We start from the raw sequence: 15,919 nt of genomic DNA on the forward strand, positions 1-15,919 counted from the left end.
GTCGCTTTTTTTTTTTTCCCTTTTTCTACTCGGCCGAGATGATGATGTTTTGGAGAGGTTCAGTGTGTGTAAGTGAGACCCGCAGAATGTTTCGTCGTTTAAATTGTTTTGTTTGTGGTAAACGCAGGTACCAGATGAAAAAAGGATGTCGTTTCTTGGCAGGGGAAACACTCAGACCCTCAATTCAACAAAGACTCACTCGCTCACTCACTCATCACATGGAGAGTCACAGTTCTCTCGGCGTCGTCGTCGTCCGAGAAAACATGGCTTGACATGGTCTCGTTTCAGCTAACGCTTGCTCCACCGACGTCTGCGCTAACTCCACTGAGGATGGCTTCTTTTTTTCGTTCTGGTGATAAAGAACAAAAAGAAAACGTGGTGGGTGGAACACACGAATAGCGGAATAAGGCTAGACATGTTTATGTTTGCGAGCTAGAACGATTCGACCCATAACGCAATCTTACGATGAGCCGATAAGGGCTTGGCAAACGATTGCGGACCCGAGAATTTGGAACGCAGTGGAAGTGGAGGATGAAGGCATTCGGAGTTTGTGGATACAGAGATGGCAATAGAGTTTCTTCTCTATCATGACCAGTCCGGCCAGTCTGCAATATTCACTGTAAATTAGGGTAACATGATGAATTTATGCAATTCGTGTCTAACTTTAGAATCAGATCTCTATCTATCTATTAAAGATGTGCTCTGATTATCCAATCTCTATCTGGGATGCCTCGGACCTGAATGATCGACAGCATCTTCATCTGCAACGCACATCAACCGTTTCTTCCGATCTCCCTAAGAATACCTTAGCTTCGTGATCGTCGTCCCATCCTCCAAAACACACGTCTCCTCCTGCAATCTCGTGCCCCTCCACCTCGGCACCGCCCTCGTCCAAAGATACCAATACCCTACACCACCCACAAGAATAACCCACGAAAACACCGCATACAGCGCGTAAAATACTTCTCCCTCGTAGTCCGGCGGTCTAAAAAACGGCGCCGCTATTAAAGCGCAGCTCATCGCTATCCTAATACTCACCGCGGGCATCCACGCTTTAAAGGGTCGCTTGAGGTCTGGACGCTGGAAGCGGAGCTTTACGAGGCCGATTGCTACGGCTAGCCCGATGAGCTGCGCGGCGTATCCGTCGATGTCGAGGATGAGAGAGTAGATTGAATCTGAGGGTGGGAGGATCATGACGAGAAAGGAGGGGATGTAGTGGATTATGAAGCCACCCATCGGAGAGTTGAATGGTCGTGAGGAGGAGAGCAGGGATGAGTATGGGAGGAAGCCTTGTCTTGCGATCTCTTGCTTCATCCGTGCCTATCACAGTTAGTTTGATGCTTTATGGAAATGGGATGGGCATACCATTGCGAAAGCGACGACCATGACATTCCCGACTGACGATAATGCCACAGCTGTCGGGAGCACAACTCTCCCAAACTTCTCCCCGAACAACCTCTCAAAGAACAACGCGGCAATGAGTTCACCACTCCCTCTGATCTCTTCAATCGGCACCACCAAAAAGTACGCAATGTTAACAAGCATGTACAATCCACACGCCGTCCCCAGTGCCGTCAGCGCAACAGACCTCAACGTCCTCACGGGCTGCTTGACTTCATTCATAACATTCGCAGCATTATCCAACCCCGCGAACGAATAAAATACCTTGAAAAGACTCGTCGCGATGACGCCCCAGTTCCAGCTCGTCTCTTCCCAAAGATGTTCCCATGCGAGTTGGTGCGTAAGTGGTGCCGTGCTCGTGTCGGGACGGAAGATGACGACGTAGAAGCCTGATAGGATCATAAAGACGATGATGCCGATTTTTATCCAGCCCAGGACATCCTGGATCTTGACGCCTGCTTTAGGAAACACGCTGTGTGTGATGCAAACAAACGTGAGAAGTCCTACAGCAAGACTCTTGCTCAACACATCTGTCGCTTCGAGTCCCAGCGCAAATAAAGCATATTTACTAAAAATAATGCAATTACTCGCCGTGAAACCCAGAAGCACAGCATACATCGCAAACAGTGTAGATGCAAGTAGTCGTGGCCGTCGATACGCAAACTCAAGGTATACTTTATCGCCTCCCGACCGAGGAAGCATACATCCAAACTCGAGCGACACAGCAAGACCGCAAGCTGCGATGAAAGCGCCGACTATCCATAGCGATAGTGATAGTCCTGCGCTTCCGACGGATTGTACTATTGTTCCCGGCGTCGCAAAGATACCGCTGCCGACGACGCGCGAAATAACGAGGATATAAGCACTCTGCCACGATAAATTCCGCCCAATGGTCGACGTTTCGGGGAGCACATCGTCTTCTACATCTCGACTTGGGTGTATCTCTCCTGCAGCTTCGCTATCGATGGAATCATGGCGCGTAGAGGTCTTATCAGTTGAACCGTAGGAGCTGCGCGATTGCAGCAGCGGCGCGTTGGACGAGTCTGCCATTTTGGATATGTTGCTGGTGAGTTACTCGAGACATGTTGGGTTTCTTATGGGGTTTGGGGAGTGAAGACGTGATTCATATTGATAAGCTGTTTTTCTTGTTCCGGGGCGAGACATCCGCGTGTTTTCTGGCTTGTGATGGGCTGGGCAGTGAGAGTTCGTAAGACGTGATCTGGATGGCGCAATCTGGAGTTTGTCATGAGGGGCTGATCAGCCACCACGTGCATCGACAACGTACAAAAAAGGTAAGAAGATGTAATTGATGAAGTTTATCGATAAATTATGTCAGTTCTCGCGTGATCTTACTGTTTTGTCTTTCCGTTGATGAGGCGGGAATGGTGTAGGGTATCCTGTATGTGATGGGCAACAGGGCTGGAGATCGAGATCTCGCATGGTACATCATGAAATAATTTTGAAATAATTATAAATGTAAAGCTCTAGACTTCAAGCTGAAGATATTGCTAATTATATGATATGGTATGAGTTCCTGTTTGACCCTGCCTTAAAACCGGGACCCCCAAAAGCGTCAATATCAACTCTTTCTATAGAACTCTATGCCTCGACAAAGCTGGGAATACCTGACATATAAATCCATAACACTGGAAAAAACCTCTTACACTCGATATTTTCACGGGATGTTCTTATAGTGAAGAAACAGCGCAGGAATTACAGCGTTATCAAGCAGATGAACTCCTGTTGCTCCATTGCTATAGCAATATGACAGTTCAAGATCAATGCGGCAACCAAGCGAAGAAAAACGTGCTCATATAACACTGAACTGAGACCTTGGGTAGCTTGTACTCTGTGAACTGTGGCTACGAAGTGGAAGTATTACACTTTGTCATATTCAATCAAGCGAAAGCATCGGCTCCACAAGGATGAATGATACAAACACGAGGCTGAACTCGGATGCCGAACTCGAGAAATGTCTCATCATAGGCTTGGTAAGCCCATGTTTCCGTAGACCTATGCTTTACATATCGCTTCGGTCAGCATAAGGAATTCTAATGAGTTGACTAGTGTGACAAGAAGGAAAGTTAATAGAAAGAAAGAAACGATAGAGTAGTATATGTATTCTTATCCCTCGTCGATATTTAGAGGGCCGAGTCTGCTGGAGCAAGGTAACGATAATTGCAGCAAGTTTCTCAATTATTTCTGGGAGAGAGTTCTACTAGTAAATGATAGAAGTTGAATTTCAATACTATCAAAGATGCTTCAAGAAGATTTCTGCCAATACGAAATCCAACTTCGAGACAAGACCTATATTTGTTTCGGACCGTCGCTTGCCTATAGACTCACCCAGAAGCTTTTATGAGGTATACCTCCCGGGGAGCTAAAACCTCTCACATTGAATCTACACGCCCTAACAAGGCAGCGATTATAGCGCATTGCAACTCACCGACGAAGGCTTCCTGCAACAAAGCCAGACAGCTACCCCAGTTCCAACGGTACCCCAGAGAGCGGGCGGCAGATACGCCGAGCCAAACGAGAAGCCCAACCCAGAGAAAGGCATACACCCACAACGAACACGAGAGCTCAACGGCGCGCGAGGATTCCAGGACGCAAGTGACTACCCCGATTTCAAACTCAACGAGCCATAAACGGATCACTCCTCTATCAAACACGACTTCAAATGCTACATAGAAGACGATAAAACTCCTGAGGTTTAAAAATCTGGTCTAAAGTTATACTAGAATACACTAAACTTACCTAAGTATTTTTTTATTACTTGGTATAAGTGTCCTAAGTTTTCTTGCCTCCCTTTAGTACAGGAGAACATCAGATAATCTGTCTCTGTAGATAGAAATATATGAGCTTGTACCGTGCATACATTCATTCTTACCAATAATTTCTTGGTAAGCATCCCTTCAGGATGATATGCCAGCAAGAACTCTCTAACCAGCCAGGCATCATGCCGAGAACTCAGCTGTGAACTAGTACTTATGCATTGAGAAAGTCTTCCTGACAGCATAGATGCTATTCGGCCATGTATGGAACCTTCATAAACTTACCATGTATAATAAGTCCCATTTCTCATGTGGGGAGCCCACATAAACCCACATGAAGTCAGACAGCGCGGCAAGCTTCACTTATACGCGTACATCCCATATCGAGGCTTCCACGGGCGTGCTTCTTTCGTTCTAGCTTATCATCTCCACATGAGCTCCCCTCGCTTAAACCCATCCTCGCTTCAACTTGCTCAAACTTCATGATGCATCTTAGTAATCGGGATCTAATTGTCCACCAATGCCTGAATTCCAAGGCCTCCACGGTCAATGCAGAGTCACTTGACAAGCGGAGCAGGTTTCTATCTCGACGATCAAAGTGTTGATCTCGCTGGGCATCTGAGCACAAGACCTCTCGGCACAAGGACGAATACTACAGCACAGACGTTATCCTTGTTGACAACATCACTGCAGTGTGGACCCTGATCTGTCTTGATCCAGGACATGATTCTTGTTTATATAGAAAATACAGAACTCGGATCATCATAACAAGACACACGAACTGAGACATTCCGCAGGAACATGAAAAGCCAAGGACGTGAATGCCACCCGCAGTTTCTTCTCCTGGCTGCACCTTATCCGAATGCTGACGCGGACATGGTAGAGTTGCAGTGCAGATGCTGCAGCACAGTTTGCGGACCTATCATTCCAGACAACAATACACCGTCTAAAGCTTATGTATTACCATCCCTTTGGAAAAGTGAAGAGTGAAGCTTGCTTGGGAGCCCAATGCCGTGATTATAATGCGTATTGAGGGAGAATCGAGCACATACGACCATACCTACCAGAGAACTCGGGATCCCGTCCGCTCTCCCATAGATAAGCTGGTAAGGGGCGGATTAGTAGTTGGGTCGGTGACGACCAGCGAATCCCCGCTGTTGTATGTTATGTTTTGCTCTCCGTTAGAAATGCTCATCTTTTTGCTGTTGCTGTTCCAGCGTTGGTTGATATGCCAAGAATAGAGCCGATATAGTTACCAAAAGGTCGATAGTCAGATTGCGGGGGAATGACCGCACTCCACCAAAACTCTGAAGATCCCACCCGCAAAGAACCCAACTTCAGTCTTCCCCAGACCAATTGCAACCCTGATCCCTTGCTCACCCCCGCCTCGTCAGCTTCGTGTAATAGTCCTTTTCCGGGGGGGAAACATTGATTGCAGCCATCAAACTCTCGGGCCCTCCCTTGGCGTGGCTCTCTCCCCGCATTCTACTACTTGTCGATGGATTCCGGATGTTCCACTGCCCAAAGCCTATTTGTCCGGGAACAACCCTGGAGGTAAACGACATGGGTAGCTAACGCCCGTAAAGTCGTAATCTTACATGCAACTTGAATCCTTGGTATTGTACAGTTTCTGTGTTGGCTCGTTCTCGGGACAAGGGAAGTTTGCCTGACGTAGGATATCATACATGATACGTTATATTTTGTATCATGTATCTGCACGGTGGTGGGAGCTGCTTTATCCGGCGGGGATCAGAGTTGCACTGACGTTGCTCAAGATCGGATATGAAAGTGCGAGTCAGTTGTGCTACCAAAAGTTCACCAACGAGTTTTAGACCGGATCAGACGGATATCAATGCCTCTTAACGACATTCCAAAACTAACCTGCCTAACTCAATTATCTCTCTTTCTTCTCTTCTAATAGGAGAAGGAAGTCTCGGGAAACCTTAGCCCGCAGTCAAAGCGGCGAAGCAGATGATATCCCTGACATGCAGGCCAAGCAAGATACAGTGCCCAGCCAGCCCAGCCAGCACCGGCATCTCTCCCCCAGACAAAGGCAGAGCTAGAGCTGATGAGAATGAAACCATTATCCACAATCTTATTACCCCAGATGACCCTGCCATGCATATGCCATTGGTGCCCGCAATCTTGTATCGAGAGGGGTTCGCAGAGTTGATGATACTACATCCAGCATCCGATGGACATGCTACCAACCTTCGGGGATCATTCGGCATCTGATACACAGTAAAGATCGATATACAGACATCTGTGCATGTTATAAATAAGCTGTAGAGCTCTCCCGTTTTGTCAGAATATCAAGCAGCTTCAAGAGTTGCAGCTTCTTCATCATGGCGACTCCCAACTCGTACGCGAACAGCCTCGGCGTCCTGCCAGAGGAGTTCGACATCATTGTGTGCGGTGGTGGAAGTTGCGGTTGTGTCGTTGCTGGACGGTTGGCGAATCTTGACCACAACCTCAAGGTTCTGCTCATCGAGGCTGGCGAGAGCAACCTCAACAACCCCTGGGTGTTTAGGCCTGGTATCTACCCCCGTAACATGAAGTTGGACTCCAAGACGGCTTCGTTCTACAAGTCTCGTCCTAGCAAGTGGCTTGCTGGACGTTCTGCTACTGTGCCCTGTGCTCATGTAAGTTGGGGTTTGATGGGGGTGAAGATCATGAACTAACTGTTGTAGATCCTAGGTGGTGGTTCTTCCATCAACTTTATGATGTACACTCGAGCTAGTGCCTCTGACTGTAAGCTCAACTCCCTTGGCACTCACCCATAACATCACTAACAACTCTCAGACGATGACTTCCAAGCCAAGGGCTGGACCACTGAGGAACTCCTCCCCCTTATGAGGAAGCATGAGACCTACCAGCGCCACTCAGTCAACCCAGACATCCACGGCTTCGAGGGCCCCATCAAAGTCTCCTTCGGCAACTACACCTACCCCGTAAAGGACGACTTCCTCCGCGCCGCTGAGTCCCAAGGCATCCCCTTTGTCGACGATCTCCAGGATCTCTCCACCGGCCACGGCGCAGAGCACTGGCTCAAATGGATCAACCGCGACACAGGCCGCCGCAGCGACTCAGCACATGCCTATATCCACGCCACTCGTGCTAAGCACAGTAACTTGTACCTTGCCTGCAACACAAAGGTCGACAAGATCATCATGGAGAATGGTCGTGCCGTTGGTGTCCAGACTGTTCCTACCAAGCCGCTGCACCCGAACCAGCTGCAGACGCGAATCTTCCGTGCTAGAAAGCAGATTGTCGTCAGTGGCGGTACGCTCTCTTCACCTTTGATTCTTCAGCGCTCTGGTATCGGTGACCCCCAGAAGCTTCGCGCTGCTGGCGTCGAGCCCAAGGTTGATCTTCCTGGTGTTGGACTTAATTTCCAAGATCATTACCTTACCTTTTCGGTGTATCGGGCTAAGCCGGATACTGAGAGTTTCGATGACTTTGTTCGTGGAGACCCTGAGGTTCAAAAGGTAAAACCCCAACCACCCCCAACCACGCACAGATGCGTAACTTGATCTATACTAATGAAATAAACAGCGTGTATTCGATGAATGGCATCTTAAAGGGACAGGTTAGATTTTCTCATGACTATTGTGTTTGATATCTTGTGCTAAACAGTTGCCAGGACCCCTTGCCACCAACGGTATCGATGCTGGTGTCAAGATCAGGCCTACTGAGCAAGAGCTCAAGGACTTTGAGAGGTGGCCTACGCCTCACTTCACCGAGGGCTGGAAGTCTTACTTCAAGGACAAGCCTGACAAGCCTGTCATGCATTACTCTGTGATTGCTGGTTTCTTCGGTGACCACATGCTCATGTAAGTCTATGGAGGCAGCCACGTTTGTACTGGTACTGACAGGTTACAGGCCCCCTGGAAAGTTCTTTTCCATGTTCCACTTCCTCGAGTATCCCTTCTCTCGTGGCTTCACTCACATCAAGAGTGCTGATCCATATGATACTCCTGACTTTGATGCCGGATTCGTAAGTCCCATTACCACTTGGAAGGAGTAAGTACTGACCATGACAGATGAATGATGAGCGTGATATGGTTCCCATGGTCTGGGGATACATCAAGTCTCGTGAGACTGCCCGCCGCATGGACGCCTACGCCGGTGAAGTCGAGAACATGGTGAGTCCTCTACAGCCTCAGTATAAAACAGCCACTTACTTTTCTAGCACCCCTTCTTTGACTACGACAGCCCTGCTCGTGCTCATGATCTTGACCTTGACACCACCAAGCAATACGCTCTTCCTGGCAATCTCACTGCTGGTATCGGCCACGGAAGCTGGTCTTCTCCTCTCCCTGAGGCAGACCGCAAGCCCGGTGCCAACATCCTCAACTCCAACAAGGCTCACATCCGCGAGGAGCTCAAGTATAGTGAAGCCGACATCAAGGCTGTCGAGGGTAAGACCCCCTATCCCCATCTCTATAATCAGTATGCTAACTAATGTCCACAGAATGGGTCAAGCGCCACACCGAATCAACCTGGCACTGCCTCGGAACCTGCTCCATGGCTCCCAAGGAGGGTAACAGCATCGTCAAGCACGGTGTTCTCGACGAGAGACTCAACGTTCACGGCGTCAAGGGTCTCAAGGTCGCTGATCTGTCCATCTGCCCTGACAATGTCGGCTGCAACACGTACTCTACTGCTCTGCTTATTGGTGAGAAGGCTGCTATGCTTGTTGCGGAGGATCTTGGATATTCTGGTGAGGCTTTGGAGATGAAGGTTCCTACTTACCAGGCACCTGGTGAGCTCGAGGTTCGACATCGCCTTTAAGACTGAGATGGCATGAGGAGAATGAGACGTGAGATTGTTATGAGCTTAGGATTGAGGCCAGATTGAGTAGCCGATCCAAATTGATTTAGCGAATGAATTGATGAATATGTTTTAATGATATATCTCACTGTGACGCATAAATAGGACTTGGAAGACGAAGAAGTCATGCTGAGACTTACAACGAGTCCGTTCCAAAGCATCATGAATATTTCAAGTGAGCAATTTGGTGCGCATGAACTAGCGAGGCTGATCTAGACGTAACCTGTCATAGCAATCGTGGCGTTTTAAGCTTAATCTTGTGACACCTGTGAGCCTCAGTGACAGGTCAGCTGGTCCATGCCGTCATACTTGAGATTGTTTTGATATTCAAAGCATTGATATTTATTAAAATTCAAATTTGATAAACTAGAAGCTTATGGAGTTTGAGTTGCTGTGTGAAAATGGTATTGTTTCAATTCGCAGTAAGAATTATAAAGACAAATCATGATAACATTCGTCAGTTTGATATATGTAAAGCCGTCATCTCTCCCTCACAAACCCCTTAGTACTAATTCCTCTCTCCTAACTAGTCTCAGCGGTAGTTAGGATCAGAAGGCATCTCGTGGACCTGACCATCCTGAAGTCCCTGGTTTCCTTGTGGGTGTAGTTCCTGCGGCTGTGCCTGAGGAGGATATGGAGAACCCTGGGGATACTGGCCCCAAGCTTGGTTCTGTACAGGCGTAGTAGCAGTCTGCGCCGTAATCATTGACTCTCTCCACTCAGATTGTGTAGGCGATGTAACGTCTGATTTAGGATAGTGCTGCGCCATGGGGGGTACAGTATCGCCGTAAGGACCTGGGGGAGGCATCGATGAAGCTGCTGCCACGGGTGGTTGTTGAGGTGACGGTTGAGCAGCGTTCTTGTTCTTGTTCTTTCGCCAAAGCCAGAATGCACCGAGAACTACAAGAGACAGGGCGACGAAACCACCGATAGAACCTCCAACGATGGCACCGACAGGTGTTGAGCTTCCGCCGCCTCCGCCTGAGTCAGATTCGGTGGGCTCAGCTTCTGAAGTCGTTGAAGAAGGCTCCTCTGTCGATGAGCCAGGCTCTGAGCTTGAGGGGATAGTTGATGAAGTTTCGTCCGAAACCATCGTCGTAGAGAAGCTGCGGCCTTTTTGGCTGGTATATGTAAACTCAACATCCTGGGCGGCTGTCACTGATGCCGTTGCGCATCTGAAACCGACAACACCAGAAGGATAATTATATGTTCCGCAGTAAGGCGAAGCAGTATTGGTGCTGATACAGTCAGTTACGTACTCGCTCTCAAGCCAATTGTTTCACTCACCAAAGGAGGTTATACTGGTTGCTCTGACAAACATCATTACAGAGTTTGGTATCGAGAGCCTCATCCCTCTCCAAACAGCGATTGTACGCCTGAGAGCCGCAAAAGATGGCCGTAGCATACCGCAGCTCCCAACTACACTTATCTCCGTTGCCGCAAGTAATCGCATTTCCAGGTGACCCCGACAAAAAACCACATGTTGAGTCAGGACTGACAACAAGCGTAAAGGTCGATGCCGCAGCCGTAGTCTCCTGTCGTTTCCCCAGGACCAAATGCCTCAGATCAGAGATCCCCACAATGGGGGTCGGATCAGGCTGATACATGTAGCCCGCATCTCGTCGCTTTGTGGCCTCAGCGATGGCTAGAGCGTTTGCTCCGGCGGAGACACCAAGCAAGAGGCCGTGATACTTCATCTTTGCCAGTCAGCTCACCTGTCGAATGGAAACAATGACGAGTTTCAGTGGTCAGCAGAGAGAATAAAGGAAACAGGAAAAAGAGATGAGAAATCACGGGCGGGGTTTCTCATCTCTTTTGGAGGCAGAGCTGAAAATTAAGGATTGACGGGGGTTGGTTGGTGCTTGGTGCGAGGGTATGAGTGGTGCCAAGAACGAGGCGTTTTATGGGATGGGCAGTTTTGAGAGACATGGCTAGGCTAGGCTAGGCTAGGCTTTCTGTGGCCGGATTAGTTGAATTGTCACGATGATCCTGGTTAAGCGTGTTGCTTAAGGATAACGCCAAGATCTGATCTGACAGTCGGCATGATGCTTCAGTCTACCTCACGCTGTGTTGGTGATACCTCAGATGAATACACAACCTCGAATGCCTTGTACAACTTGACAAGACGAATTGTATTATATTAATTGTTTGCCCAAGGACCCCGAATGTTTACTGAGTGAATTTCTAACCCTACCAAAAGCTGAAACAACCTTGTCGTGCCTGTCCAACGGTCATGCAAGGTTGGTCCGCGCAGGTAACCCATTCCGTCCTAGACCTGCGGATCCTAGCTCAGCCCTCTTTAGACTGCAATCCTTCAAGAAGCAACCATTAAGCGGTCAGATTTTTAATGTGCCAGGACCCATTGTCGTAATAACCGGGCGTCTGCGGTTATTTCCCTGGAGATTCTAAAATTCCCGCCGCCCCAAAAGCCGCTCGAGTTCATCTGTTTCAAGCACATAATCGTCCAAAGATACTATCCGAAGTATAAGGTGATAACCTTGTTTCTGCAATGTAAGACGGATGACCACGCGGGTGAGGGGCACAGGCATGCGGCTAGGAAACGACCCCCAAATTATTCGCCCAGAGTTTAATAAATCAAGGAAATAAAATTCCGATGTGCATGGCCTGTCGACACCGATGTGACAATCAGATCTGTCGTCACAACCATTATCATACAAAGCCGTCTGTCTTGGTATCTGACTCCCTATACTGCTCAGATGTATTCTCATTAATGTTCAAGTCGACTCGCACGGTCACATCCCATTCTCGTATCGATAGCAGGGATGGACGCTGTCTATTCCCCTTCAACATTCTTCCTATCAACAGCTGAATGGACTCCAGCATCGAGCTCATTGACATCCAGATTCATTGACAGGGTCGTAATCAAGCCCTCGGGCTCCTCGGCACCCATCTGGTATACGGGAGTCGAGGGCTGTGAGCTTGCACTGGTGGGGGCCGGTCGCTAATTCTCCCTTCTGTTTGGCAATAGAGGTAGATTTCATAGTACAAATGCCACATTTGTATCGTTATTCTGACCAGTTGCAACCTCACGATGTATGGAACGTCGTGCATGCTCTCCTTCGCCACTGGAACGGAGTTCGTCATCTGAATATCGCGGACTGTCCAAGACGCAGCCTGGAACTGCAGCTTTGGCTCACGCCACTACTGCCGCATTCTTTGTAGTATCATGAAGAACTATCGTGTTTAAAAGTCGTCGTGTATTAATCTTATGAACTTGATCAGCTTATATTCTCTCAGCTATCGAAGCTTCCAGTCGCCAGCCCGGATGTGACTCACCTCAGCAAAAGTATGGACACTTCGGTTTGCTGTTGGCATGTTGTTTGTGGAGTTCTGGTGTGGTGTGTGTACAGAGATGCAAACCTGAGGTTATCTCCCTTTGTATGCCTCTTAATCTCTTCCCTTTGTAATGCCCTAGGGCTTGCAGTAAGATTTATTGGTTATCGTGAAAGCTTCTGGGTAAAAGCTTATATTGGGGGGGAAATACCGTGTTCTTATTCATCTGAACTGAAAGGTAAAGTGGTGGCATCCAAAATCACCAACCCGAGCCTTTTGAGATCGCCCTTCCTGCTGTTTCCTAGCTTGGAAGGGACAAGATGCTCCTCAAACCTCTCAAATAGGTCCTCGGCAATGATCATCTAAAGGAACCTGCAATCCATAACTGATAGGTTCGGAATAGGCCAGTTGTCCTCATATTTCGTTGCCATTGAACGCTGTTAGCAGGTGGTCGGAAATCAATCCTTCTGCTTGGAAGACGCATTTTTGTGGTTTGTGGTTTGTAGTTTTGTGTGATAATTTCTTCTCTTGAAGAGGTCCTCGTCAACGAGCATCCAGAGGAGCCTGTAGTCTCTGACTGACAGGCAGTAAGGTCCCTAGGAACGAATTCTCGAAGCATGTAGCATCCATGGTAGGTGCTATGCTAGAAGAAGCTCTCTTGAAAGTATTCTTGCATAGTTCGACAGCGCTCGTCTAAGGAGTGTCAATTCTTAAGACACAGATGGAAATAATTCAGATGCCGTAAACGACGAGTGGGTCCTCGGCACGGCGGTTGCGACCAAAGTTGCGAGAAGATCCCGGGTTCTATGTGGTGATTATAAGCTCTCAGCCCTGGGTTCCAGTCGCGGGTTGTTCGGGTTTGACATCTTGATATGGTTGAGTTCAGCGTTGTTGATCCAGTGTAGCCAGAGCGGAGAGCTTGATTGGTTTCTATTGTGTTAAACCCGAATTGTATTTTCTAACCTTGTGACTGACTCATAAACTCATTACCTTTGTAGTGTTGAGCTAACCTTCCTTGGCCGAGGGATTGGAGATTCTTATCAGCCTTGTGCTGTAGCAATTGGTCAGACATCTTGGTATAATGTCCAAGTTGTGAGCTTGAAGTGCTATTTGCCGCTGAGACTTATGGCTGAGAGCTTAATCTAGCCGAGAGAACCTAGCTTGATTGGTTTCTTGATGATTTCGCAGTTGTCGAGACGACTTTGAGGGATGGGTGGATTAGGAAAGGTCGAGATCGAGGTCGTGGGGGAGTCGCAGACTCTGTCAGTCGGCGATATGTCCATCTTGATCAGAGTTGCTTGGGATGCTGCAGCCTAAAGGCAACGACCTCGACTCCCACTCGTCACCCGCCATCGCTACTGACTGCAGACTCAGTGAGATGTACGAGCCAGTCCACGGCGACGAGATCTGGAACTGGGCTGGTCTTTGGGGTTGAGTTCTGCTGCTGGAATGATTCCTTCGTCCCTTAAATGCAAGATGAAACAAGGAAACATCCCCAGGGACAAAGATTTCGACAGAAGTCGATGGTGCTGTTGTCAAAAACTGGATGACATGTTGGGATAGAGGAAAGATCTTCTCTGCCAAGGGCCACAAAATTTTAAAGAGAAGTGATAATGATTTTCGACTTCTGGGAGGAAAAGGGGGCTATTTATAGGCAGAACAGGAAAGAGTTCACGTCTAGTGAGTCACAAGGAGAACATTCTAGCAGACGAAAGTAAGGTCAGGTTTAATGCTTAAGGTGTAAATCAAGCTTTGCTCTCTTGCACGCATCCACTTGCCTTCAGCTGAGAACCCAGACGAAATTTAGTTTGATACCATGTAAGAGATAAAGTGTGAGAACTAGTTTGCACCATCATTTCAGATGCAATAGCCATAGTAGAAGCTTTTAAGAAACAGTATATACTTTACATTGCGAGAAAGTATCATATTCCTGTTGCCTATGAGGTATCATCTGCCTAGATTTTGACTTTGTGGTCTGCAAGTTTCTCCATAGTTGTCTATGTAACTTGAAAGCAGAAAGATTTCCCTTTTAACTTGGTCCTTCTATAATATCTCAGTTGAAGAGGTAAAGCCATTTCATTCGTGAATTTAGTCCTATGTCGACATCTTTCATCCCGTGCTCTCATTATCATGCTCTCTCCTTTCAACATAACTAACAGATATTTCCGTCTCAATTAGAATCCTATCATCTGCATTCGAGTTCCTCCGTTTTCGTCTCTTCGTATTTGCCTCCGTTTCCATGTTTCCACATTCACTATTCTTGGTCACATATACAGCACCATCTTGCTCAAAGGCATTCAAACGCACAATTTGATTTCCACTCTCCGCCCCACGTGCATCATTCCCTTTCGCAACCTCCACAAGCTGATTCAAAAGGTTAAACTCAAGCTTAAGTTTGATGCTGTAGACAATTGCTTTGTAAGCTGTCTGGAAGTCGTAAAAGTCTGCGAATTCGAGGACTAGGATCGGAATATCGAGAAGAATTATGATGACGTTGACGAAGAGTAAATGCCTCCTCATTCGTCGAACGCCTTTCCGATATAAAAGCCCCTCTGTCCCAAAGAACGAAGAGCACGCTTTGATATAGATCGCCGAGATGATAAGTTCTTGAAAGAAGAACACCGTGACTTGGATCTTTTCGTAGATCTGATATGGATGGACCCATGGATTCTTGTCGCTACTGTTGGCGCCGTACATAAGAATAATAATCGGAATATGCAAAACAACAGCATTGGTGATAATCATAGCCAGCACAAGCTTTAGAATGAACTGGTTCCAGAAAATGAGGTGTAGTCGAGAATATAAAACAAGCGATTGGCCTGTAACCATCAAAACCCAGCCAACAGAAATAAGCGTGATGTATAAAACAAAATTATCAGAAAAGACCAGATTTTTGAGAAGGAAGCCAATGGTATGAGGTGCAATCCCATTAGTGGCAGCCAGAAAGCTCCAAAAGTACAAGCTCTTCCTTGTCTTGAACGTCGTGAGGATAAGAACATTGAGTTCAATAACATTGTACAGAGAAATGCCCATGCACACTGCAATGGGTATCGTTACCGAAGGTTGTCGTTGGTCGTCGCCGCCTGAGTAGCCCATTTCGAAGGCGCCTCGAAGGCAGAATTGTCTCGTCAGCTCATACTGTGAGATGAAGAGGAGAAAGTGGAGGAGGGAGATGTCAGATTTGTAGATCAGGCAGGGGTGGTTATTTGTTGATGGATGCCCGTTGAAGGATTCTTATTACGGGGAACGTCTCCTCCGGGGAAGAGGAAGTGGCTTGCTTGATGGAATGTAACTGGTTTGCTTTGCCACTGGTGTCGATTGTATTACCTACCTACTTGATATGGGTATAGATAATCACAGAGTTTCGGGGAGGTATCCCGCCTGAATCAGTATCTATTCCAAGATACTTTTTATATCACTCCTTGATTACATACTTTGATCGTATATCTGATTCCTTTGCAGAGGCCAATGCTCATATCGTACCATCTTCGCTCATCTTCTCATGTGAAGATCACCTCCCGATCCTGAACCGTCCAACCACTAATCTTAGCGTCTTTTACCCCGCGAACTAAAATAAGGGGCAATTAAAGAAATGAAACGCGCCATTGGATACAGAG

At 47.6% G+C, this 15,919-nt stretch overlaps 4 protein-coding genes and 1 non-coding gene across 5 annotated transcripts; 2 read left to right on the forward strand and 3 right to left on the reverse strand.

The window, feature by feature from the left end:
* Positions 1-795: 795 nt before the first annotated feature.
* Positions 796-2,451, reverse strand: FPRO_04144 (uncharacterized protein; the record flags this gene model as incomplete). The annotated part of the gene is made up of 2 exons (XM_031223728.1): positions 796-1,320; positions 1,366-2,451. The coding sequence occupies 2 exons, from the start codon at positions 2,449-2,451 to the stop codon at positions 796-798; spliced, it is 1,611 nt and encodes a 536-aa protein (XP_031089058.1).
* A 2,774-nt stretch (positions 2,452-5,225) lies between these two features.
* On the forward strand, positions 5,226-5,341 carry rrna8. Its single transcript, XR_004093522.1, has one exon. It is a non-coding gene; the product is annotated as a ribosomal RNA (ribosomal RNA).
* A 1,179-nt stretch (positions 5,342-6,520) lies between these two features.
* FPRO_04143 (putative alcohol oxidase) lies at positions 6,521-8,969 on the forward strand (the record flags this gene model as incomplete). The annotated part of the gene is made up of 9 exons (XM_031223729.1): positions 6,521-6,817; positions 6,866-6,926; positions 6,978-7,663; positions 7,731-7,764; positions 7,819-8,008; positions 8,058-8,172; positions 8,219-8,320; positions 8,368-8,596; positions 8,650-8,969. The coding sequence occupies 9 exons, from the start codon at positions 6,521-6,523 to the stop codon at positions 8,967-8,969; spliced, it is 2,034 nt and encodes a 677-aa protein (XP_031089059.1).
* A 571-nt stretch (positions 8,970-9,540) lies between these two features.
* On the reverse strand, positions 9,541-10,705 carry FPRO_04142 (uncharacterized protein; the record flags this gene model as incomplete). Its single annotated transcript, XM_031223730.1, has 2 exons — positions 9,541-10,246; positions 10,296-10,705. The coding sequence occupies 2 exons, from the start codon at positions 10,703-10,705 to the stop codon at positions 9,541-9,543; spliced, it is 1,116 nt and encodes a 371-aa protein (XP_031089060.1).
* Positions 10,706-14,411: 3,706 nt separating this feature from the next.
* On the reverse strand, positions 14,412-15,398 carry FPRO_04141 (uncharacterized protein; the record flags this gene model as incomplete). Its single annotated transcript, XM_031223731.1, has 1 exon — positions 14,412-15,398. The coding sequence occupies one exon, from the start codon at positions 15,396-15,398 to the stop codon at positions 14,412-14,414; it is 987 nt and encodes a 328-aa protein (XP_031089061.1).
* Positions 15,399-15,919: the final 521 nt, after the last annotated feature.

The sequence above is a fragment of the Fusarium proliferatum genome (assembly GCF_900067095.1).
Source record: "Fusarium proliferatum ET1 genome assembly, contig: FPRO_scaffold014, whole genome shotgun sequence".
Classification (NCBI taxonomy): Eukaryota; Fungi; Ascomycota; class Sordariomycetes; order Hypocreales; family Nectriaceae; genus Fusarium; species Fusarium proliferatum.